Source organism: Anomalospiza imberbis, unplaced genomic scaffold (genome assembly GCF_031753505.1).
Source record: "Anomalospiza imberbis isolate Cuckoo-Finch-1a 21T00152 unplaced genomic scaffold, ASM3175350v1 scaffold_89, whole genome shotgun sequence".
Classification (NCBI taxonomy): Eukaryota; Metazoa; Chordata; class Aves; order Passeriformes; family Viduidae; genus Anomalospiza; species Anomalospiza imberbis.
In genome coordinates this window covers 324,305-350,470 of record NW_027100511.1, presented here as the reverse complement: position 1 = coordinate 350,470, position 26,166 = coordinate 324,305, and the positions used below count along the sequence as shown (strand labels likewise).

At 49.7% G+C, this 26,166-nt stretch overlaps 1 protein-coding gene across 1 annotated transcript in view; it reads left to right on the top strand.

The window, feature by feature from the left end:
- The first annotated feature begins 8,160 nt into the window (after positions 1-8,160).
- The window catches only part of LOC137467945 (zinc finger protein 436-like), a 101,421-nt gene continuing 83,415 nt past the window's right edge, over positions 8,161-26,166 (top strand). Inside the window, exon 1 of the mRNA XM_068179348.1 lies at positions 8,161-8,630. Within this exon, the coding sequence (XP_068035449.1) occupies positions 8,171-8,630 (460 nt within the window). The 5' untranslated portion in view covers positions 8,161-8,170. The remainder of the gene's footprint in view (positions 8,631-26,166) is intronic.

Genomic DNA, 26,166 nt, shown 5'->3' with positions numbered 1-26,166 from the left:
GCCCGGGATCGGCTCCGGGGTGGCTCCGGGACCTCCGCGTCCGCTCCGGGCAGTTTTGGCCGCGGCCCCGGACGGGCCTGGGCGGGACCTGGAGGGACCAGGGAGGGCTCGGGAGGGGTTTGGGCATCTGGGGCTTTTTTGGGCTTTTGGGAATTGTGTTGGGAGTTTACAGGGAATTGTTGGGGGTTTTGGGGAGAATTTTTGGGTGTGGGGGTGTTTGGGAATTTTGGGAGTTTGGATTTTGAGGGGTTTTATTGGTGCTTTGAGTGGGAAGTTTTTTTCCTGGGGGTATTTGGAGGTTAATTGATTTTTTTTGTGTTTTCTTTTGGATTTTGGAAGGTTTTACTGGGATTTTGTGGGGATTTTGTGGGATCCTCTGGAATTATTTCTGGGTTTTATTGGGATTTTTAGGGGATTTGGAGGCATTTTATTGGAATTGTTGGGGCATTTAGTGGGATTCTTTGGGGATTTGGGTTTTTCAGTTATTTTAGTGGGGATTTGGGGGGGCTTGTGGGTTTTTTTGGGTGTTGCCAAGATTTCTTTGGGTCTCGTGAGGATTTTGTGGGGCTTGTTGTGGTTTTGGAGACATTTTTGGGGGGATTTGTGGGGTTTAATTGGGATTTTTTTGGGATTCGAGGGTATTCTAATGGGAATTTGTGAAATTTAATTGCGATTTCATGGGGTTTATTGGGACTTTCAGGGGTTTAAACCAGATGTTGGTGCCTCTCAGCCCTTCCCCACACCCTGGGACAACTCCAAAGCCCCCCAAAATTCCACTAAAACCCCCCAAAATCCCCCAAAAATCCCAATTAAAAACTCCTAAACACCAAAGAATCCCACAAAATCCCAGTGGAACCCACCAAAATTAAAAAAAAAAAAACCTCCCAAAAATTTCAATAAACCCCCCAAAAAATAACCACCCCAAAACCCTAAAAAATCCCCAAAATCCAAAATCCTCAAATCCCACAAAACCCCCATAACCCCACAAACCCAGTAATTCTCTCCAAAATCCAATAATTCCCCCTAATCTCCCAACAAAATCCCCCAAAGCCCATAAATGCCGCCAAAATTCCCCCAAAATCCCCCCAGAGCGCCCCAGACTCACCGGGGGCAGTCCTGGATCAGGGGGCACCGGCCGGTGGAACAGAAGCCGCTTCAGGGGGCCCGCGGAGCTTTTTGGGGAGGGGGCACCATGGGAGACCCCCCAAAAACGGGGGAGGGGAACCCCTGTGGTACCCCCTCCCCCGAATGCCCCCTCCCCCGGTTCAGGAATAGCCAAACTCAAGAAAATGTAAACCAGGCTTGACTTTCCAGAAATTATTTTTGGCCGGGTTTAGCTGCATCCTCCAGGCTCAGGATCACCGGTGTATTTGCAGGTTTTGCTCTGCATCATCAGCCTGCCCAGACTCTGCTCGGTGTTCCACAAATGGAGAAGACAATGGATAATGTGCCAAGCTTCCTTGCAAACAGCAGCACCTACATCAGCATGACAGAAATAAAGGAAAAAAAAAAAAAAAAAGAAAATAATCAGCGGTTAGAACAGAGCCAGTGTCCCACCATCTTCCCCTCCACTGTTATTATAGAGGCAAACCTGGGCCTAAAGCTTCCACCTCTCAGTTCCTGATGCTGTTTGACTTCAGCCTTGACTCCCCCTGATCTACCTGACTGCCGTCCAAGTGGGGCTGGGGATGCTCAGCCTGGAAAGAGGAGACACTGGGGAGGCCTCCGTGCAGCTCTGCAGGACTGGAAGGGTCCCACAGGAAAGACGGGGACAGTGTTCAGCCGGGCCCGTGGCAACAGGACAAGGGGGGATGGCTTTCAACTGCAGGAGGCTGATTGAAGTTGGATCTGAGGGAGCTGCTCTTTTACACGGAGGCTGCTGAGGCACTGGCCCAGGCTGTGGATGCCCCATCCTTGGCAACAGGGCTGTGAGCAGCATGGGCTGGGGAAGATTGCTCAGCTCGGAACAAGATGCTCTTTAGATCCACTGTGATGTCACAGATGTGATGTTCCAGCAGGAACTTCCAGCGTCCAGCAAAGAGCACAACACAACCACTGGCCCTTGTGTCAGCCCACCCTGTGCCAGCCCTCGTGCCAGCTCACCCTTCACCATGTTCCCTGTCACTCTTCTCGTCACCTGCGCCCTGATGTTCCCATCAGTCCTGAAAGCTCTCTGTTGCCTGGATTTTGTCATCCGTCCCTGCAGGATGCTCACATTTGTCCTGAGGAAGGTACAGTGCCATTCCATGGAGGTGGACACCCCCCAGCTGCCCGGCTGGGCTGGAGTTCTGTGGGGATGGGGTGGGACAGGGACCCCACTCTGAGGTGTTGCTACCTCTGCAGGCTGTCACCGAGAGAGAGGACGAGATGGAGGTGAACATGCAGGCTGATAGAGAGGAGGACATGGAAGTGGATGGAGAAGAGAGTGGAGACAATGCGATGGAGGTGGACATGGAGATTGATACAGAGGAGAAGATGGAAGTGGATGGAGAAGAGAGTGGAGAGGAAGAGATGGAGGTGCACATGCAGGCTGATACAGAGGAGGAGATGGAAGTGGATGGGGAAGAGACTGGAGAGGAAGAGATGGAGGTAGATGTGGAAGAGGAGATGGACGTGGAAATGGAAGAGTACCTTGAGGACATGGACATTGATGAGAAAGATGAGGAAGAGGCCATGATCTTGGGATGAAGAGCAATACCAGCAGCAGGACAGGCATGTGGTCCCCACAGGCAGAGCGGGTCCCCTGCTGCCAGGCTGGGACTGGGCTGGGTGGTCCCTGCTCAGGGATGTGGGACCCGGTGCATTGGGTTCTGGTGGCCATCCCCAGCCTGTGCTGCGCTTGCTGGGCCAGCCTGGGGGCACATGGAAGAGCCCTCTCTGCCTGATTGGAGTGACTGTGCCTCTTGCTTTTCCTCAAGGATGATGGAGATCCCGGACAGAGATGCCACCCTTTTGTACATACGTTGTAGAGTTTGTTGTTGTCTTTAGGCTATAGGTTATAGGGCTTCTTTTTGTCTTCTGTAAATACATTTAATAGACTTTTGTTAGATATGTTCTTAGGTATATACGTTCCATAGATAGTTGTTGTTACAAATACTCTTACAATGTAAATGTGTTCTGTATTTTCATTGCTGTTTTTCTGAAAATAAAGAAGCTTTATTTTTCACACCCCAGTTCTCTTTCCATTTACTTCAGGCACAGGTAGCATTTGCAAAGTTGTGGTTTCCGCTTGCTCCAGGTTCCCAGGGCTGGAGGTCGGTGGGGAGCTGGCACAGCCACAACCATGTGCTGCTACCCAAACCAGGGTAAGCTGGACCACATGGTGTCGCTTAACGAGGTTTCTAGAGCAGCACACAAAAATTAGGTTCCTCAAGAACTGTTATTCCCTTTTCCTCTCGACGCCCTTGTGCTGCAGGTTGGGCACCAAAATCTGTCTTGGTTTGAAAAGACAGGTGTCGGCTAAGGAAGGCAGGAGACTTCCTGGAAATGGAAAATGTAAACGCCCTCCCTCCAATTTATTATAATTTTGAAATCAAAAGTCTGTCAGGCAAAGATATGGGAATACGAATAACAGTTCTTTACTAGGAAAATTCAAAAGATAACTGCAATAATACAAACAAACAAAAAAAACCAAACTGCTGACAGAGTCAGAACACGATCTTACACCCTGTGGGTCAGGGTGTTGGGAGCAGCACCCCCAAACCCAGCTGGGAGAGCGTAGGTTTGGGGGGAACAATGGGAAGGGGGTGGGAGAGGGGGCACAGGGGGAGGTGGGACCCACTGAGGCTCCCCCAGGTCACCCCAGGACCCCCAGGCCCCGTCCCAGCCCCCTCAGTTCCCTCCACAGCCCCGGCTGAGGGGGGCTCAGCCCAGGAGCCGCCGTCGTTCGGGGCTCCCCCGAGGGCAGCCGCCAACGGGAGAGCTCCCGGCTCGGAGAGGCCCCAGCAGAGGAGGGGATCTTGTCCCTCCTCGAGGGCCCTGAAGGGTCTTCAGGCCCCTCTGAAGAGGAGTTTTTCTATTTTTAGGGATGTCTGGGGGGACCTCACCCCTCCAAGGGTGTTTTTTCCTCCCCATTTTCAGGTGTTTGTGGGGCCACAGCCCCACAAGCCCCTTTTCAGGGGTGATCATGACAGCTTTAAGTGACATTTTTCTGGGGGACTCACTCCAAGCCGCTGTAGGGGATGTTTTGCCCCCCAGGGTGGATTTTTGGGGTTTAAGGGCCCCCGCTCTGGTCGGGTCCCACGCTAACTCCCCTGAAGAGGCCAACACCACTCCTGCTGATTCTGGCAGCGGAGCCTGGGGAGGGTTGAGAGTCCTGGGAGGATTTAGGGGTACCTGGGAGGGTTTGGGGGTCCCAGGAGGGTTTGGGAGTCCCGAGAGGATCTGGGGGTACCTGGGTGATGCCGATGATGGTGATGGGGACCCCGTGCTGGGTATAAACTTTGGTGAAGAATTCCTGGGGCGGTTTTGTCTATCCCCAGGGTTTTTGGGGTCCCGGTGGATTTTTGGGGGGCTCCTAGGGGGGTTTTCAGGATTCCCGAGCAGGGGGGGATTGGGCAATCCCAGGGAGAAACCAAGGCTGGTTTGGGGTACCTGTCGGTGACGGAGATGGGGACCCCCTGCAAGTTATGAACCTTCTCAGGAGGGTCTGGGGCATGCTGGGAGGTCTTGTGGGAATTTTGATGTCCTGGGAGGATTTGGGGGAGTCTGTGTGGGGTTTTTGCAGTCTTGGGGAGTTTTTGGAGGGGCCAGGGATGGTTTTGGGGTCCCGGGGAGGTCGGGGTGTCACTGGGCGTTTGGGGGTTCTCGGGAGGGTTTGGGGCTTCCTGGGCAATGCCGGTGACAGAGCTGGGACCCCGTGCCGGGTATGAACCTTCTCACTGCACACGGGCAGCGTCAACGTGTCCAGGGAGATCCTGGCGGACCCGGGGTCACCCCAAAACCCAGGGGACCCCAAATGCTCAGGGACCCCCCCCAAACTCCCCTCACCGCTGAATCTGCTGCAGGCAGGGGGGCACCAGCACTCGGCCCCCACCCCCACCATCACAGGCGGCTGTGGAAGAAATCTGGGGGTGCACGGACAGGTCGGGGGGACCCCCAAAGTCCTGGGAAAGGGGGAACACAGGGGAACTCCCAGGAATCCCCACTGGGGGGCTAAGGGGAGATCCAGGAGGAGTTTGGGTGAGCTTAATTGTGTCACTATCGTCAGCAAACAGGACTCCAAGGGTCCCCGGTGTCCCCATTCCCAGCAAAAGGTGGGAAAACCCAGGCTGGCTGGGAATAGGGGTCCCGGATGTCCTCGGTGTTGAGGAAAGGAGGGGCTGGGCACTAGGAAAGGCAGGAATAGGGGTCCAGGGGGTCTCTGGGTGAAGGAAAGGGGGCTCTGGGGGTTGGGAGAGGCGGCATGGCCGGGAAAGGGGTGCGGGGGTTGCCGGTGCCAGATAAGGGGGTGCGGGTTGGAATCCAGGCCGGGAATGGGGGTGTGGGGGGATGGCGGCGCCCGGGAATGGGGGTTCAGGGGCCCCTCAGTGCTCCGGAATGGGCGACCAAAGAGTCCCGGTGCCGGGGGTCCCCCGCACCTCTCGCTGTCCCCTCGGGGCCCCAGGAGCGCCCCCAGCCCCAGCGCTGGAGCCATCGCGCTGCTCCTCCTCACTCCCAGTACGATCCCAGTATGATCCCAGTAGAACTCGGTCACCCAGGAGCCGCTCCCAGTATGATCCCAGGACAGCCCAGGCACTGCCACTCCTGGCATCCCCCCCAGCCCTCTCTGCGTTCCGACCTGTCCCGGCTCCATCCCCGCCCCTCCCGCGGCTGCGGGGGCTTCGGGAACGGGGGAGGAGGAGGAGGAGGGAGGGAGGAAGAGGCGCAGCGGCAGCAGGGAGCAGCCGGAGGAGAGGAGAGAAGGAATCGCGTGGCCCTGGCGCTGCCTGAGCTCGCAGCACCCCGGGAGCATCGCCCCCATCCCGCAGGTGCCCGGGGAGGGGGAGCTCGGCCCAAATATCCTGGGGGGTGCCTGGGTTCGGGTTCTTTGGGAGGGATGTTTGGAGCTGGCAGAGCTCCAAAGCCAAGCTGCAGCTGGCCCTCGGGGGGACATAGGGGGGTCCCCGAGAGGTGTTTTTGGGAGGTCCCGGTGGGCGGTGAGGGCAGATGAGCCCCGGCGGGGGGAGACCGGTTTTGGGGAGCCCCGGGAGAGCCGCGGCTGCCCTGAGCGGGAGCCCCGAGAGAGGAGAGCCCCAGAAGCCCCAGCGGGGACCCCGAGAGGGGGGGACCCCTGGCAGTGCCGGCACCCCGGCAATGGGGGGTGCTGGGGCTGGAGGGGCGGCATGGCCGGGAAAGGGGTGCGGGGCTCCCGGGGCCGCCAGGGGCTGCTCCCAGCAGGAGCCCAGTTGCTGCCAGTCACTCCCCATTATGATACAATTTGCCCCCAGCACAGTCCCCGTTGCTACCACTTTCATCCAGTGTGTTCCCAGTTGCTCCCAGTCACACCCAGTATGGGGGATGATGTGCCTGGTGTGTTCCCAGTCAGTCTCAGACACTCCCAGTATTAGTCCAGTCCTTCCCAGTATGGTCCAGAGATGAGCCCAGTGTGCTCCCAGTCACTGCCAGTATGAACCAGTTGTGCCCCACATGGTTCCAGTTGCTCCCTTTCACCCTCACTTTTGTTCCAGTCACTCCCAGTCTCTCTCAGTGTTCCTTCCAGCATACTCCCAGTCACTCCCAGTTCCTTCCAGCATGATCCCATTTGTTCACAACCACTCCCAGTCAGCCTCAGTGTAGTTGCACTCACTGCCAGTATGATCCCTGTCACCTCCAGCATGATCCCAGTATAAGCCCAGTTGTTTCCAGTCATTCCTAGCACACACCCAGTGACTCCCAGTTCCTCCCAGTTGCTCATAGCATGATCCCAGTTGCTCACAGTTGCTCCCAGTCAAACTCAGAATGATCCCAGTCACTCCCAGTGTATCCTATTTGCCCCCAGCATGGTCTCAATTGCCCGCTGCAGGCTCCTACTCTGTCCCAGTGTGATCCCAGTATGATCCCAATATGATCCCAGTCTCCCTCAGTGTGACCGTAGTCTGCCCCAGCATGGGCCCAGCTGCTCCCAGTACGATCCCAGTATGACCCCAGTATAAAAAAGTCACTCCCAGTGCTGCCATTCCTGGGATCCCCCAGCCCTCTCTGCGTTCCCCCCTCCCGGATCTCTCAAGAGGAGCCCCAAGGGCTGGCAGTCCCCTGGCAGGGTCCCCAGCAAGGCCCAGTTTGGATGTGCAGCCCCCAGTTTCCCCAGTTTGCCTCTCCTTTTGCCCGGGCCGGGTTCCCCTTGCCCCCAGCAGGTGGGAGCAGCCGAGAGCCCCGCGTTGTCCATCCTGACCTGTCCCGGCTCCATCCCCGCTCCTGCCGCGGGCTGCCAGGGCTGCGGGAATGGGGCACCGCGGGTGTCACTGCTCCTCGGGGAGGAGGAGGAGGGAGGGAAGAGGAGGGATGGAGAAGGAGAGCCAGGAGGGATGGAAGTAGGAGAAGGAGGTGGGCTCAGGGAGGAGGAGGAGGGATGGAAGAGGAGGAGCTGGAAGGAGAGGAAGAGGAGGGACTAAGCAGTATCCGGGAAAGAAAAAGGAAGCATGAGGTGGAGCCCTCCCTGAATTCGCAGCCCCGCTGGGACCATCAGCCCCCATCCCATGGGTGACCAGGGATGGAGAGCTCGGCCCAGATATATCCTGGGGGGGGTCCCTGGGTTGGGTTTTTGGGGGGGATGTTTGGAGAATGAAGAACTGCAAAGCTGAGTGGAAAAGGCCCCTTGGGGGGACACTGGGGGGTCCCAGTGGCAGCTGCCAGCAGAGGCAGCCTGGAGGAGCAGAGCCCTGTGTCCCCCAGGAGCCCAAAGTGGGGAGCCCAGAGAGGGGGGAGAGCCGTCATTGGCGGGACCCTCAACAGCCTGGAGAGGGGCAGGGGGGACTCCTTGGAGCCCCTGAACCCCAAAGCAGAGAAGGAGGGGAGAAGGGACCCCGGGAGCCCAAAAAGCCCGGGCATCCTGTGCCAGGAATGTGGACAGAGCTTCAGCCAGAGCTCGGAGCTGGTGGGCCATGAGCAGGTTCACCATGGGGAGAAGCCCTACAAGTGCTTGGATTGTGGGAAGAGCTTCACGCAGAGCTCCCACCTGATCCAGCACCAGATGATCCACACCGGGGAATGGCCCTACGAGTGTGGGGAGTGTGGGAAGAGCTTCAGCTGCAGCTCTGCCCTCGTCACCCACCAACGCATGCACACTGGGGAGAGGCTCTACGAGTGTCCCGAGTGTCAGAAGAGGTTTCAGACCAGCTGCAGCCTCCTTAGGCACCAGCGGATTCACATGGAGGAGAGGCCCTTCCGCTGCCCCGACTGCGGGAAGGGCTTCAAGCACAACTCCACCCTCGTCACCCACTGGCGCATCCACACCTGGGAGAGGCCCTACGAGTGTGGGGAATGTGGGATGAGCTTCAGCCAGAGGTCCCCCTTGATCAGCCACCAGAGGATCCACACTGGGGAAAGACCATACAAGTGTGGGGAATGTGGGATGACCTTCAGCCAAAAGTCCCACCTCGTCACCCACCGGAGCATCCACACTGGGGAGAGGCCCTACGAGTGTCCCCAGTGTGGGAAGAGCTTCTCCAGGAGCTCTAACTTGACCCAACACCAACAGAGGCATCGGTAGGGGAAGCCCTGCAAATGCCTCAGCTGTGGGAAGAGCTTTGTGCCCTGCTCCAACTCCATCCCCCATGGGAGGACCCACTTTGGTCAGAGCCCTGGTGACCCACATTCCCAGTGATCCCTGCTGAGAAGACACCTGGAAGGTGGTCTCCACATCCTCCTGGATCCCCATAGGCACCTGGATGAATACAGGGGCAGGAACATCCATCAGGACTCTGATCTGAACTGGAAATTCATTGGGAGGAAGCGATTTGTTGACTTTACACCCCAAAAAAATCTCACCCGCTCCTTACAGTTATTTCTTCTGGTGGCATCAAGCAGTGCTGCATGATCTTGGAGGTCTTTTCCATTTCAATAATTTCTTTCCTCACCCTGCCTAGACAACCAAAACTGGGGTGAAAATAAAGAAATTGAGCAAAGAGATCTAAAGCTGCACCATTTACCAGGATTTGGGGGTGAATTTGGGGTTGGTTCAATAGAATATTTGGGAGGATTTGGGTGTTCTGAAGCTATCAAAGGCAGGGGACATGTCCACAATCTCATAGGTGTGCCGGCAAAAGGTGTCCACCTGAGCCTGCCTGTTCTCCAAGAATTCTAATTGTCTGTCCCAGTGCCTGGCCTGGCTCTCCCTATCCGGGATGTTCCCCCAAAGTGCCCAAATCACTGCTGAAATGCCCAAGCTGATCCTGGCTGTAAATGTTCCTGTCCACCAACCTCTCCTGGTCAGTGCCATGGGAGGTGGGCGTTTAGGGGCTCCTGGGGGGACTGGGAAGGGCTTCTGTCAATCCTGTGGGCATTTGTGGTGCCGGGAGGGGGCTTGGAAGGGTCTATGAGGGAGATTTGGGTCCCTGACAGGGCTGTGTGTCTTGCAGAGAATTTGGGTGGGTCCTGGGGGAGATGGAAACGGGTTTTGGTGGTTCTTGGGGTCATTTATCTTGCAGGGAGTAGTTGGTGGTGGGGGGTCCTGGCTGGGAGCTGTGGGGTGGTTGGAGGAGTCTGGGAGTGGCTGTGGGGCTGGGAGGGCGTTTTTGGGTGGTTGTGACTCCCCCAGACTCCCAAAGCTTCCACCAGACCCCACCCCCCAAGATACTGCCAGAGGTCAGTGGCTCCATGTTGGGGTTCATTGTCCTGGCTCTGCAGAAGATATGGGGGGGTCCCCGGGACCGTGTGTGTCCCCCCAGAGCGTGTGTGACACCCCCCATCCCATTGTCACCCCCTTGTCCCTCCCCACAGGGCTCCAGCCCCAGCTCCTGCTCCCCCAGAGGGAATTTGGGGAGGGGGCAGGGGGGTGTGCAGCCCCCGCCGGGGAATGGCCCCGGCCCAGCCCCTTTGTTCAGCACCAAGCTGGGCTCGGGGCCGCAGGAGGAAGAGGCTGGTGGGAAGCAGATCCTGCAGCTGGGACAGTGCTGGGGGTCAGGGCAAGGGCCTGCCCTGCACACCTGGCTCAGGTGTGACCCTGCCCCGGCAAGGGAGCGGGACATTCCCATCCCCACGGATCAGGGCTGGGAGCAGCACTTGGGGCACGGACATGGAAATACTGGGAGCGACTGGGAGCACTCTGAGGGCGTGAATTATTCCCCCGCCTCCACCTTCTCCGGCCGCCCTGCCAGCTGAGAAATGCTCGCTGGGCCTCGGCCTTGGCCAACAGCCCCTGGGCTCAGCTCCTTGGAGCTCATCACAAACACTGTCTGCTCCAGGCACTGCTGCTGCCCAACCAGCTCCTGGCTGCTTTAGGAGCAGCCCCGGGAAGTGTTTTTGTTCCCTCAGTGGCACAACATCGCTGTTCTCACCCTGCCAAAGAAAGCTGTGGATGCCAAGTGCGGCCAGGATGAAACATTGCTGGCACTGAAGCCCCTCTCTTGGGGCCCTACAGACAGCGCTCCAAAAGGAGCCCCTTGGAGCTCTCCTGGGCCAGCGACTCCCTCGGAGTGGGGCCTCTCCGAGCCGGGAACTCTCCTGTTTGCTGCACTCGGGGATCCCCAACAACGAGGGAGCCTGGGCCGATCCCCCCACTCCTCCAGGCTCAACCCTTCCCCCGCTGGGGAGATGCCAAAGCATTGGCAGGGAGCATTTCCCTGCCCTCAGGGGAATTTCTCACAGGTGCCTTGCACTGACTCTTTGTGTCTGTGTGCACACAGGAGTGCCTGTGCTCGGGAAATGTGGCAGAAATGCTGCTCTCTGAGGGGTCTGAGTGCCTTGGATAGCTGAGCCAGTCAGGCCTGTCAGTAGGGTTAAATCACAAGGTCTAAGCTAAGTTAATTTGTGCTAAGAGTTGTTCTTTGCTAAGTTGTTAGGTTTAAAATATAAGCCAAGTTGAATATTGTTAAATGTTATTTCTCAGTTAAAATGCAAAGTCATAGGTTATAAGTTCGGTTAAATACTGTAAAGTGCTGCTCTTTTGCTAAATTGTGAAGTTGAAGGTGGAAGTTAAGGTTAAGGTAGAAGTTAAGTCCTGTTAAGTTTGAGCTCTGTAAGCTCTTGGGCCTGTATTCCTTTTATCCTTGCCCTCATTTCCTTGTGTCTCACACTCACACAGGGACAGTTCTTGGTTCATTTCTGGTTTGATTGCCTGGATTCTGTTTGGTTTTGTTGTTGCTTTGTTTCCTTGGTGTGCCTGAAGTGTCCAGTCAGGAGCAGAGTGACTCTTGCCAAGGAACTTTGTGGTGCTGTTACTCAATATTAAATCGGGTTTTTGCTGCTCCCTTGCCGGGGATTTTTTCAGCGCTCTCAAGCCCTCGTTGGTAACAGGGTGAAGGAGCCCTGGGCCAGGCTCTGGCCCTGGGAGACACGGGGACGCTGCCGGGGGGTCCCTGTCCCCTGTCCCGCCCCCCATGGCCCTGTGTCAGGCTCTGGGGTCGATCTCGTGGAACATCCTCTGGGGGAGGCTGCGGCGCCGGGGGCGGGGGGACCCGGGGGGACAGGGGACCCCGCTGTGCACGAGCAGCGTTGGACTTCTCTGGGGGAACTGGGAGGGGGGGCTGGGGCAGAGTCACCTCCCCAGTGACCTCACACAGCCCCTGTGATGTCACACAGCCCCTGCGATGTCATACAACCTCCTGTGATGTCACACAGCCCCTGTGATGTCACACAGCTCCTGTGATGTCATACAACCTCCTGTGATGTCACACAGCCCCTGTGAGGTCACAGAGACAACTCTGAGATGTCACCCTGTGATGTCAGACAGCTGCTCTGTGATTTCACAGAAGACTCTGATATGTCACCCTGCAATGTCACTGTTTGTTCTTTGATGTGTTGGTACAAAGGCAAAGAGAATAAATGCTTCCAAATTACCATGAATCTCTACTATGTATGGCAAGAAGTAAATCATGTTTTGTTTAGCTGCAACTCACCATGGATAAAGCTGTGCATGGAAAGTGGCTCTCACTGCTAGACAATATTATATAGGCCTGGTGGAAAAGGTTATATTAATAGACCAGCAGGGCCTCTCCGAAAGGACACAGATAACCAGGAATAGAAAAAAGAGAAAAACAAAAAAGATGTATTGAACCACATGTTTTGCAGTTAGGGACTTCTCTGACTTCAACTCTTCGGACTGAATTGTTCCCCAGGAGCGTATAAAAGTGACTGTGTGAAGAAAACTTTTCCAAATATTCCTAAAAATTCAGGAGTACTCTGCTGCAAAATTTCAGGCACTTCAGGGCATTTTCACTTCAAGCTTCAAGCGTTTCTATGGAAATGCTTGAGAGACAGCACACTTCATATATCCAACATCTCTGTTTGCAAAAAGTTTTTATTTCAGATAGGGGTATAGGAAGGACATTCTTTAAATACAGAGGGTTAAATGCAAAGAATGACACATTTCAGGCAATTTGAGAAACTTATTTTCTTTTATTAATTTCTCAAACATAGATATTCAAGTATTATTTAAAAGCAGACAAGCAACTACAGTAGGGTATTTCTCTACACTAAGGGTAACTTTGCAGAATAGTTATACACTGACAAGACTAAAGGGCATCTGGAAGGAATGCTAAGAAACTAGTCTAATTAAAGCTACAGCTCATTAAATGAATACATTAAGTCCCTAACAGACTAGGTTGCTGTCTTCGAGATATTTCAAGCAACCTCCATCAACTTCACTGTTCTTCTGTGAGGATGTGCAGGTGGAGCCAGTTTCTGCCTCATAGACTTTGGCAACAGCACTGTCGTAACTGGAAGGTGAAGGGCAAGGCCACTCAGAGATGTGTCTGCACAACGAATCCATGTGCTGCAGCATCTTCCTTCCGCAGGAGCAGGAAAGCAGCTTCAGGATTGCCAGTGACAAATGCAACAATTACGCAGCGTTCACGTGGCTGCCATCGGGTGTGACCCCCCCAGCACAGCTCTGTGCAGGGAACTCCTCTCAGTGGCTGGAGAGCAGCGTCCGGAGGCGAAATCGCAGCCGACCATAAGCTTTCAGTGCCTCTAGGTGGGCAGCAGGATCTCGGGCCAGGTGCTCAAAGAGGTTGAGTGGCTGAAGCCTTCGCATTGCTGGCGGCAAGCTGATCTCTGCAGGAAGCCTCCCGTTGCCTAGCACAAAGTGGTCCAGGTGTTTCAAGTGCAGGCAGCGGCGCAGGTACGCCATGACGTCCCACAGCCGCTGTGCAAATTCCCTCCTGTGCCACCGGGACAGCGGTACGGTGGTCAGCACGTGCATGACCACAGTCTTCCAGGTAGAGCTGGAAAAACCTGTGCCCCTCAGGATGCAGGTGAAGACCTGCAGGCATTTCAGGTGCAAGCTCTGGCACGGCATCTGCCTGGCGATGTGCTGCAAGAATTTTGCCTCTGCTACAGCATATGTCTCAGGCCACGCTGTGCTTGTGATTATGTCTGCCTCGGTGGGCTGACTGCTCACAAAGATGCTGGAGTTGCCTTTCTGGGCCTCTGTGGGATGGCTGACCACAAAGATGTCAGAGTCCCCTTGGCGCACCCCAAAGAGCATCTCCACCGTCAGGCTCTTCTTGCCTTTGCTCAGCTGGAATTGGCAGGACCGGCTGCAGGGCTGAAACACCAAGTGCCATGAGTATGACTGAGGCACGTGCAGCCACGAGCATCTCACCAACTGGTAGAACCAGCGGGAGGTTTTCTCCACATCCAGGTAGGAGCCGGTGCAGAGTGTCTCTAGGAGGCTGCGCTTCTGCTCCCACCACAGCTCCTCCTGCGAGTGGTGCAGGAAGCACAACAGCTTCTCGCCCAGCCGCTCCCTCTCGCACAAGCACGCAAGCTCCACACGGACGCTGAAGGTCCTTGTTGCCATCTGCCCTGCACTGTTCAGCTCTAGGTGGAAGACGTGCCCTGGCGGGGGATTCAGTGGGACCAGCACGTGGTACACACCATCCCACCCACGGGGACTCCAGCCCTCAAAGGCACTGCCCACCCCGATGGCTTCTTGAGGCACCGGGTAGAAGCTATTGCTCACGCTGTCCACAAAGACACGCGTGAAGCTCTCCATCAGCTCAGCTACCACTGAGCAACCTCTCTCCAGGTCCTCCACAGGCCACTGTATGCCATCCACTAAAAGGATGCCTTGCTCATTCCCAGCATCCTGAGTGTCTTCTCTGTCTTCGGGTCCACCATTGCCGCTCTCTTCCTTGCCACCATCACTGCCAACTTTTTCACTGGCAGCCACGTTACCTTGTTTGTCTTCTTTTCTATCCTTGTTCTTGTTTCCCTCCACGTTCACATCACCCTGTTCTTCAACCTTGTTTCTATCATTGCCATCTTCTTCTGTAACATCCTTATTTTCTTTCTCAGGTCCAGCAAAACCATTAAGGGCACTTTCATTCCCGCATTTACTGCTATCTTCCTGCTCAGTCACATCTCTGCTTCTCTGTTCACTGGCATCACTGCTTTCCTGCACCTTCACATCCATGTATTTTTCCTGTCCATCTATGTTGTCTTCACCTTCATTTATGTCATTGTTGTCGCCCACCTTTATAGTCACACTATTGTTTTTTTCTTCATTTCCATCTCCTTCTTCTTCCTTTCCAGTGTCCTTGTCTTGCTCCACCCGCACATCCTTGTGTTCTCCTTCATTTGCTTCATCTAGGTCTTCTTTATTTCCAACAACATGGCCAGGTTCTTCTTCATTTTCGTCACCACGACTGTCTCCTGGCACATCCCCATCACTCCGTCCCTCATCTTTCTTTAAATCATGTCCATTGTCTCTGTGAACATCGCTGTCTTCCTTCACCTTCACATCATCATTGCCTTCAATGGCATCATCACTGTCTCCTTCATCTACAGCCACAGGACTGCCTCCTCTGTCATTCAGTGCTGCTGTCATCTGCCTCCACAGTCACGTCAGTGTTTTCTCCACCTTCCTCTGGATCAGTGCTGTTTTCTTTCTGCTCTGTTCCTTTCTCATCTCCCAAGGTCTTGCAGGAGCTTTGGTCCTTGCTGCTGCTGCTGGTGTCACAGCTCCTTCTCCTGCAGCTAAACCACAGGCCCAAGAAGAGCAGGACGCCAGCAAGAACCCAGAACGGCCACTGCTGCAGGGCACCAAAGAGCACGGCTCCCCAGCCCTCGTCCTGCTGCTCCAGGGGCCCCCGCTCCAGCTCCTGCAGCAGCTGAGCCATCTCACGGTCCAGCAGCTCCTGACGCTCCTTCATTCGCTGGTGCGTGGCCTCATCCAGCCCATCCCCAGCCGGCTGGGGGTACTGGATCAGGCTTTGCACGAGCATGAAGAGCAGTGACAGTAAAGCCATGGTCTGCAGGAGGACACACAGAAGGGGTTCAGTGGGGCCGGAATGGAGACGGACAATGAGGGGCAGGAGCAGCAGGGATGTGGCGGCAGGAAGGAGAGGGCCCCCGGCAGCTGGCAAGGCCCGCACCGCTGCCCCAGCAAGCAGCGCGCCCTCAGCGAGGCGCTCCCGCCGGGGCTGGGCCCTGGATGCGGGGGCAGCCCCAGGTACCGGCGCTTCTCCCCCAGCCCTCCTCCAGCCCCCAGCCCCGTCTCCTCACTGCTGTGCACTCACCGCTTGCCCAGGCTCTACTGGGGCAGCGGCACCCGCTGGGGCCTTTTCTAGCTGCCCCCATTGTGACACGGCGCCTGCGATGTCACAGAACCCAGAGCGCGGCACAGGCCAGCCCCGCCCGCCGTCCCCAGCCCGGTCAGGGAACTCATCGTGGCCCTGGGCACCCCGAGCCCCAACAGACACCAAGTGCAGATCCATCACTCGGGAACCTGGGAACACCAGAGCTTCCCTTGACAGAGCAGGCACAAGCACCCTCACACACAACCCTTGTCAAATTCAAATCTGGGTGACACGACCCAGGGATGTTCTCAGTGTACAAGTGCAGGCTTTTATTTAATACTGGTGGGGGACATTTTTTATTAGTAGTATTTATACTTATTACTTTGGGGTAGGATGTCATGTAAGCTAATGCTCTGTTACAGATTTCTGAAAGAAATCTAGGTTGCTTGGATGATGCACAGGAAGAGTTAATACCATCCTAAAAAGGCCAAATATTTTAATTACAAAATTTTGATGCCTTCAATAACCTCTTAGCTCTCAAACTCTGTGGTTCAACACCGTGCAAAATTCTGGTATAGCCAGGATTTTGTTCAGAAAGCAGAATGTCTGTGTTTTCAAATTTGTGCAAAGATGTACCTCTGTCACTCCCACCATCTTCAAAATTGTCTCCCTTAAACAGTGTTAGCCAATCTCTTTGACTGATAAAGGAACTTCTGTCTGTTTCTGCTATGTCTTTGTGTATTTATCTCCAAAGGACTGTGAGTACAGGAGAGATTATACTCCTCGACCTTTCTTTGGGGAACTCATCTCTAAATGGAACTGCAGAAATGGGGAGGGAGGAAAGGGAAGCAGGATGTGACTTGAGTACCTGCATCATGACCACAGATGGCCACTGCTAGACAGACACTGACGTCAGGCTGATCACGCTCGCCCATTGGTGTGTAGCAGAATAATGTTGGGATGGCTAAAACTGCTCTGAATTGGATTTGCTTAACAGATGTCATTAGCAAAAGTATTCCAATAAAGAGTTTTAAACTCTCTTCCGAGCTGATGCCACTTATCATGTATCTTCCCCGCATTCTTCTAGGGAAGCTGTTTTTGATGTTGTCCCTTCCTTCTTTTTACAAGGGAGCAAAAATTATTTGCCAAGTATCACTCTTCCAGATTTGTTTCCTCTCATTTTCCAAGATTTAATAAAGTGAACACTCAGCAGAATAGTTCTGTGTTTTTTGAACACAATTCTTCCTTTACCCAATTGAGGCCCTTCTGTGACTATGAAAACACAAAAACTGTTGTGAGCTACAGTTTACACTTAAGAGGTTGATATGGGTCAGTTCTCCCAGGTTATTCTTAGTTCATCTGCTATGTAAACTGTTGATGTCAGTGACTGGAAGCTGCTCTCCGGGACATTATATATATGATAATTATATGACAGAAAATGCAACATATAGTTGGATCTGACCTTCAAGTTCACTAGCTTAAAAAAAGAAAAAAAAAGTCTGTAAGAAATTTGCTGGTTTTTCTATTTACAAATGCCTTCACATTTATATTTAGTTTATGCACATACAAGAGCCTTTCCTTGCATGGACAGCAGTGCCCATCCATCATCAGTCTCGTGTATATTATAAGTCTCAATGATTACTGCCTCCAGAAAGCATTTTTGAGACAAAACAGGCAAATTCTTTTGCGTAACTATACAATCTTCCAGTAGTAGGATCTTCACTCTCACATAAACACTTCATGTTTTTCTGCAAAGGAATCTGAGATAGATTTTTCTGAGAAATAACAAACCACCAAAAATAATTAAATAACAAGCAAGAGGAAAACACCATTTCTTCACTCAACACACTTTCCTTGATTTTCATAAGCATTCAGATTTACAGCTGCGGATACTACCACAGGAGCAGGGCTTTGTCTGGTTTTGCTTCCTCTTCCAGCAGAGCAAGCACAGCTGCAAAATGCAAACTCATTTCTAGGTTCTCTTCTACATCACCAGTTTAGTACATTCCAACCAGTCATAGTTGTGCAACACCCCGTCAGGGAACTGGGATTACTGCAGTGTCACAGACAGTTTAAGTGAGGCTCAAGGAGCTGTACATAGTTTTAACTATGTTTTGTATGGATAATTAAATGATGCGTGACATGGAGATAAGCCAGCTGTACTGAAACTGAACAAACTAACTGCTCTGATGGAACAGTCAAGCATCTCATCAGTTATAAAATGAAACAGGTTTAAAGCAAAAACAATAGAGAACAGAATGCATGACATTGTAAAGTAGCATGTTCAAAGGACCATTTCTGAACTTTAAGCAAGTGTACTCATCCAGTCAAATTTTCAAAAGAATTCCTGGCACCAGAATGTTCTCTGTTTGCTTTTTCACCATGGTAAAAGAATGGATCACTCTTAGGGGAAAGAAAATCCTGTGTGCAAAACACTGCATGAAACTAAACAATGCTTTAAACGTGGCTAATTTCCATGTGGAGCTGATGATTTAGCACTGTCATCCTTCAGCAGAGGAGAAAGAACTGCCTGTCTTCAGTTTACTTATGCAAGATGAAGAAAGAATGTGAGGAGTGTGAATTTGATCTTGCTTCAATTTACTTCAGTAGCCAAACACTTGCCATGACTTCAGTGGGAGTGAGACTGCATCTTAGCTCATTCAATGTGGAGAAAAACAAATCAGCTGAGAATAATGCTCTTGTTGATTAGATTGATATGACTACCATAGTTGGTTTTAACGGTGCTAAGTAAATCCTCTTTTAAAAGCCAAAGGTTACCTTCAGTTGTGCTTTTTCCTATGTACTGTGTCACAGTGGAGGATTCCTGGTTCTGTGACCAAGTCACCACTGCTCACAGCAAGCATGGCTTGCTCTGGGGCGTGGCCACATTCCCACATGGGAATGATATATGTTTGTGGATGTCACTGGAGACAACATCCAAATCTGGGCTGGGGCATCTCCCTCAGCCAATAAACCAGGGTGCACACTTCTGTAAAATAACTGCATTCACTGAGAAAAAAAGACTACACTAACTAAGATGTCCATGAAAATCAGCAAAGTAAATCAAATCAATAGGGTTACATTTGCAGTTAGGAATCTGCATTTCTGCAGGGAAATTTTAGGATAGCCACAAAGTGGAAAATATTTAATTTTTGGGTTTTTTTCCTGAGACGGCAATCAATCTTCTCGTTTGGCTATAGTCTACTTTCCCCTATAAAGTAGAACCTAGAGATACACTCAGAAAATATGTATGGAAGTACCTCTCAATTAATTAAAAAATATTATTACTCAGAAGATAGAGACACGACTGTCTACACTGTATGAATTAAACATACATGAATTAGGACACAGACTCTTCCATTCTTTATTAACAAAACTGATGCTGTCCTGAAAATGACATTAATGAATGAGACTGGTATATGAAAACCTTCTGCATCTGCTCTAGACGTTGGAATGAGCATGTTAAATGATGCAGCAGACAAGGAGGATGCACTTCTTAGGGAAGCTGAATGTCACTTCTGTGCTTAAGGAGTTCTGCAGTTTGGATGAAGGTCACAGGCTATGTCCAGGTGCACGAAAATGAATGATAAATACACACAGTTTCTCCTAGACTGAAAGCAGAGCTAGACAAAGAGTATGAAAATCAGGAATAATTCATCCCCTGGTTTTCTAAAGATGTCAATCTTCTATTAGAAGACAGTTTGTTAGCTCCTCCGCATATTAAAGCTATAACATAAAAATAGAAGCACCTCAAACTTGTAGAAGTATCTAAGATGCATAGATTAAGTAATGTCTATGCAGAGCGAGCACCCTAAAAACATCACAAGAGCAAGCAGTGACAATTTCTGGGATAGTAATGACATGAATCAGTATCTAAAAGTTAAGTATAAGTGAAGAAGAAAATTTTTCAACTAATGGATCAGGGAAAATGTGGTAATAAAGGATATGTGATTAAAGACATAGTGTATTATATTAACAGAGGTGGAGAATATATGACTTTGATTCTGTATTACAACACATTTCAATTGAGTTGTGTGTAGCTTTAGTTTTATACATGCACAATTTTTTAGAACACATTTTTAGAGTAGGGCATGCAATAAAAGAAATGCATTGTACTGCATTGATCCCCACATGACTCGCTGGAATATCTTAACATTTCCAGCACAGATTCCCACTTCTGAAGATGAAAACCCAGGGAAGATGAAAACCTGTAACTGCCATTAAGAGAAGGTCTAAAATTTTAATTGCTGTCTGAACACAAAGGAGCTGTGACATGCTGTGGTTTCTTGAAGCACTCCTGCAGTTACAGACACATCTTTAACTACCCCACCCTCTCCCTCTTCCCCATCCACCATTGACTGATGCAGCTGGGAGATTCAGTAACTGTGGAGCAAAATCTTGCTTACTTTCAGCTCTCCTGCCCCAGCAAATGCTCAGCTCCTCTGGGAAGATGGACCTATGCCATAAACACAGTGCACCTGGAAGAGAATGAAAACTTCCCTTCAAACACACACATGTGACCAGCTTTCTGGAACTGCCTGATGTTGCCAATTTTCGTCTGTTTCCCACAAAGAAGGGAAAGAACTTTGTATTCTCCTCCTCATGATATATCAAGTCATAATTCCAAAGAACAGAGATGCCAGGACTTGTCAGTGACATGACTAACAATCTTATGAGAACTGGCAAGACAGCTCATTTCTCATACATCTTACAGAAACCTTGGAATTATTTTGTCTGAAACACTTGGGGGAAGCAAGATGGACTTAATTCTGACAACTTTATTAAATATTCAGTACATCTGACATCCTGATATCAACAACAAAAATATGGTTTAATTATGATAAGCCATACTGGTATCATTTACAATACCTAAGTGTGAAAAACTGCAATGAATTTTTTCTTGATCCATGTGGAAAAATACACACCTTCCACCCCCCCAAGAAAAGTAAGACAAGGCACAATAAATTCTCGTAATTCTCTTTCTTCTGGCTTTTCAGTTCCATCACAGCTCTCCAAATTAAAATTTATGTGCTATTTTGCATCTGTATCTGTTGTTGATTTGCCCCCCTACAGGGATAGAGGTGGATAAGTTTGGACAGGAAACGGTATCCCTCAAGCCAAACTGAAAGGTTTATAAAGTTGCTAATAAAAGTTTGGGTCAGGGCCTAAATATTAATCATCTGCTCATTGTCTTTTTGAACGAGCTCAGGCATTTTCCCAACCACTCCCAGCAGGTCTCTGCCACTATTCTAAACTAAGATTTCAGACATTTCTTTTTTTCCTGTGTTGACCTCAATAATTTTTTTTCTCCCCCTCTACCTGCCAAATGCATCCATCAGGATTTTGCCAAAGGCTATCTGCTTTTGAAGTTGAGAGGAATTCACTAATCGTGAGTGTCAAATACACAATAAATGCCATTGCCATATGGTATACGCTGCTTTTGGGAATTATCTCAAAAGGCCTAGCTGTGAGAAGGCTGGCTGTATGTTAGGAGGGTTTTACTGCTAACTTTCATAACGCATGTCAGGTTTTCAGTTTCTGTATTCATTGGCTTCAGTGAGTGCAACTGTTTCCTGAATTTATAAAAAAGTTGTCAAGATCCCTTGATCTTGCTTCCTCCGTCTCTCTCACACAAACACATCCAAACACATCTCTAAACAGTGGAATAGCATGCACAGTGGCATGCAAATCTAGCAAAAGAGAAGCTTGTAAATAAATAGCATGTCATTCTGCTTACTCAATAAATTCCTCTGGGTGTTAAACTCATGACAAACGTATCATAAGCCCCGATGAAGGGTTTACAGCCTGTCCCATCACACCATCCTGAGTGCAATTCTGCCATGCATAGGAAGACATAAGTTTGAAAAACAGAGCAGAAATAGGTCCCGTAAGGGCAGGGTGCTGACATAGATGAAACATAACTAACTGGAGAGCATTTGTTTTAGCTGAAGAAGACAGCATCAGTGTCACATCTCTGTGCATGTGGAGGTGTAATCTACATTCAAAGCAACAAGAAATCTATCTCCTTTAAAAAATTGTCCATTAATACATAAATGTGTCTGTGTTGAAACTCCTCAGATACCATTCCCAACAAGAACTACACACAAGACTAAGAAATTGAACAGAGAAACACGGTTTTGTGATCCAAAGAGGCAAGGAGAAAGAAAACCACATATGTGGAGTTTAACATACCAACGTAGTGATAGAAAAAGAATTACAAAAATAAATGTCAGGCCCCTTGAAACACTTGAGGCAGCTCTCTCAACTTTCTCTGATGCTCTAGGAAGACGTGAATGTCCTCCATGTCTCACATCATCCCCACCAGCCACATGGAAATATCTCCAATGCAGCTCGGAGTGTTTCAAGTATAACTCCCCTCTAATTTATGTAGTCTGCTAACATCCTCTTGGAGCAAACAGAAATAATAGTTTAAAAAGACAGCTGTATTTCAGAAACATGTGCCTCTACACGACAAAACAAAAAAAAAAACCAGAATTTAATACCGTCCCTAGGCAGAATTCATCCATCTTTAAGGCTTCTATGTTGTATGTCTGATTTGTTTTCCTGGTAAGTAATACAAATGAACTGCTGGCAACATCACATCAAAACAAAAGCAGCAGAATCAGAAAAAAACACTGAAAAGTTTACCTTTCTAGGAAAGCTTCAGTCTTGGGATATTTTGTTTTGACATTCCAGTGACTGGAAGGAACAGCATCACTAAAGACAGCAGGCTGCAGGCATGTGGCACTTGCAAAGTTCTCATTCTGCTCTCTTCTTCTGCATCTTTTTTGCACTATCTCCCCACTTTTCAAACAACCCAAGTTTTATCTGGAAGAGAAAAAGGAAAACATCTGTAGACCTGCATTACTGCATAAATAATAATTCTGTAAGCAAGCCAGACCTACCTTTAAAGAGCAGCTCATTTAATTTCTTTGCTACAAAAGGATTTTTTTTCTCCAGTACAAGTAAAAATGTTTTGTTTCTTTAATACTAAATTTGCACATTTTGACATTGGAAAAATATGTAAACTTTTCAACACCAGTGTCTAGCATAGCTAAAGTTCAAGCACAAATTAAATTAATACAGTATCCACACAAAGAATATTTGCCATTCAAAAGTGACCACGCAACTTGTTAGTTCATACCAGTTGACTGGATATCTTAATGTTTTATAACTTTTTATCTCAGTACTAAAGCTATTTTATGTTTATGCTATGACTAGAATGAACTGTAAGGTCTCAGATGCCATGGGGGTACAAGCAGCATTAACAATGAGTACATACCCATCAAAACTTTCATGAATAAACTAAGAAAATTGGGTAGAACAAGCAGTTGTGTTTAGTTTTAATAGAAAAAAAGTCAGTGCAGATGATGGATTTAAAAGTGCTTTCAGTATGATATTTCCAGCAGAATAACTGCAACTCATCCACCAAAACGTCCTACAAACTTTAATGAGTGTTTCAGGCTGGGGTCAATAGGCTGATATGAGATTTTGTTAGCACAGTGTGCAACTAAGCCAGCTTTGCAGCACTTTTCACTTAATAAGTGTCATTCATAGTCCATAAATCTTGAAGTGTTTTACAAATGAAAGCAATTATCCCTGTCCTTATTTTCCCTATGCAAAAACAGAACCATAAAGCTGCAGTGAACCTATTTCCTCAAGGTCACACAGCACAGTAGTTGAAAAGAAAACAGCAACAGCAATCCTGGTGTCCTTTGTACCCAGCTATCAAGGATCTCTTTTGCCCAATAACTCCACTTTTGCACAAGAAATTATTTTAAATGGTGTCTTGAGTTCTGAAGGCAAAACTTGATGGTTAATAAATCACAGAGATCAGAGTATGAAAATACTTGTAAGACCAGATCCTTCCTCCTGCAAGTGCATGATGCTAGAGGTCAAGGGAGACAGCTGGTGAAATTAAAAATATCAGTGTTTGAGTAATGCTGTAAAACCAAGGAGTAAAGAAATGTTATGCTTAGTCGAGAGATTAATGGCTCATGACTTGCCATGAAAATTATTTTCTGAAAGGTACTGGAACTGCCTGATTAAAAGAGCAATCCTAGCGCCCACGTCAGCCAGCACTTGCACAGACATCGAAGGAGAGGCTCCTTACAAGCCCATGAGGGATGCAGCACAGCTCGTGGCCCCTGGTCTAGCATTTGAGCTCCTGCAGCCCTGGGTCAGGCAACTCTGAGCTACAGCAGCACCCAGAACCATGGCATGAAAGCATGGAAACAGTTTTCTCCAACAGAGGAAATCTCTCTCAGATGAAACTTGGGCTTTCTGAGCCTCCAGAACTTCTGTTAATAGTAAAAGACAAAGAAGTGTGCAAGAAGAGCACGATGGTGAAAGAGAAAGAGGGAAATAATTTATAAAATGCCCAAAGCGTAGCTCCTATTGCGGAACACTGAGCTTCATTCTTCTCAGTCCCCTCTTCAACACTGACATTCAGTGTCTGAATGTACTACTCTTGGCCAAGGGGAGTGCATGTTCATGAGATGACATGGCGAGAAAACAGACAAACATGAAATGCCTGTTTCATCTTTCCCTTCCCTTTATTACAGAATGAGATCTGAAGAGAAGGCCCTTACTTCTTCTGTGCCAACACATCTATTTGAGGGTGCACCACAAAAGACTGATGTGGATTGGACTATCGTAGGGTTAAACTGCCTTTAAAAATCTATTTAGGGGGAAGAAGGGGAACAGAGGGGGAGGGGAGGAGGGGGAAGAATATATGAAGGTGAGACACCAGCCCTGTCCATCTTCAGCAGGATGATAGTGACAAACCATACTTCAAAAAGAAGCAATTAAGTGGGAGCCAGTCTCACTGCAAGCATGTTGAGACGTCATGGCCTGAAGGTCTGGGCCTCAGACAACAGGGAATTCACCAAAGGATTTGGGGTTCATTTTCTTGAGGCACATTACTGTGAAGAATCAAGACTAAATTTGACTAAAAAACCAGTTTTGTCGATGCACTGTCATTTGCTGAATTGATTGAGAATCAGCACCAAACTCAGGCCTTTGGCCATAGCTCACAACCTCACTTTTTCATTTAGGCATTTTTTGCTATTTGGAACCTTCAGGTTTTTTTGGTTGTTTTTTTTTCCTCTTTTCCCTTTTATTTGAATAATGTCTCTGAAAAACCATTTGCCTTCACAAGGCGGTTGGTTAGTTTACACTGGAGGCAGCTGCTCTGTGGGCTCGAGCCAACCCTGTCTTTAGATTCATTGCAATCTGGCCAGATTGTCACATATATTTTTAGTTTATGATGATCCTCTAATACAATTCCAGCTTCCACACAGAGTCCTTCCAACAGTCTAGCTCAGGTTAATGAACTTCAGGCCAACTAACTTGCCATTAATCTTCAGGAAATATCCTTCCTCTCTGTAACATAAGCAATGTCAATCAGTGTCCTGTGCTGAAAAGACCCACAGTCACACTGATCAGAAGCAAACAGTCCCATGAGCAGAAATAAAACATGAATCCTAAAAGCAAATTCTACTACCCCGTTCCTTCCTCCCCTCAAAAGTAAGAAGAATTTGGTCAGAGAAGGAAAAATTACTGGTTTGTTCAGTTCTTTGATACTTGAGCTAAGGACCAACACCTTCTAAAACTTCCTCACCATGAACAGATCCAAAATAAATGAGGAAAAAGAGTCTGAAAAGAAAAATGCCGAGGCTAAAGCTGCTTCCCCACCTTGGCTTCAGCTAGGAAATAGCACTGCACTGTGTTAATTATCACCTGCAAGATCGACCAGGGAAGGAAGCCATGCACACACCTCGCTGAAACAGGGGCATTTCCAGCGGAATAAAGGAGCTTTTATTTGCCCCATGTAGGGGCGGGAGGCACAAGGCTGAGAGGGGCTGAGCAGCCTGGCTCCATCCTGCTTGGACCTCCCAGCGGGGCCCAAAAATTGGAACCGGGCTGTGGGTAACGCTGCCAGAAGACAGAAAGTGGAGCTGCGGGGGGGTTGCCATCCTGACAGAGAGAGGGGCCAGACCTGACTGGCACATGTGCCATGGCACGTCCCGAAACGAGGTGTCACCTCCCCGCAATTGGTCACATCTAGTGGAGCCTATAAAACAGATTGCTCCGAAGCTACTGTCTGAAACAAGAAAACCTGGGGCCAATTTACTAAACATAATTTATTCCAGGCCCTTTGTGGCAATAAACAGAGCTCTTCAGCCTTCTCAAACACACAGACAGTAAGGAGCTCTGTGCTTATGGGAGCTTTTTCAGATCGTTCAGCCCAAACCTATCTAAATGCAAAATCTTGCATTCACAAATACTGTGTAGTTTCCGACTTCTCCTGGCGTCAAGACGTCCAGAGCTGAAACGACTGTGACCCATCTGCAAACACACACTTTTTAAACTGTATTCAGGAAACTCTTGGTTAATTCTGTGAAAAAAGCCTTTATGGAATTGGAGGATAATTTAAAACCTGTTTCCAGCACTATTTTTCCAAGGTCATTTTAAAATTCGGAATTTTATTTTCCAATAAAGAGTT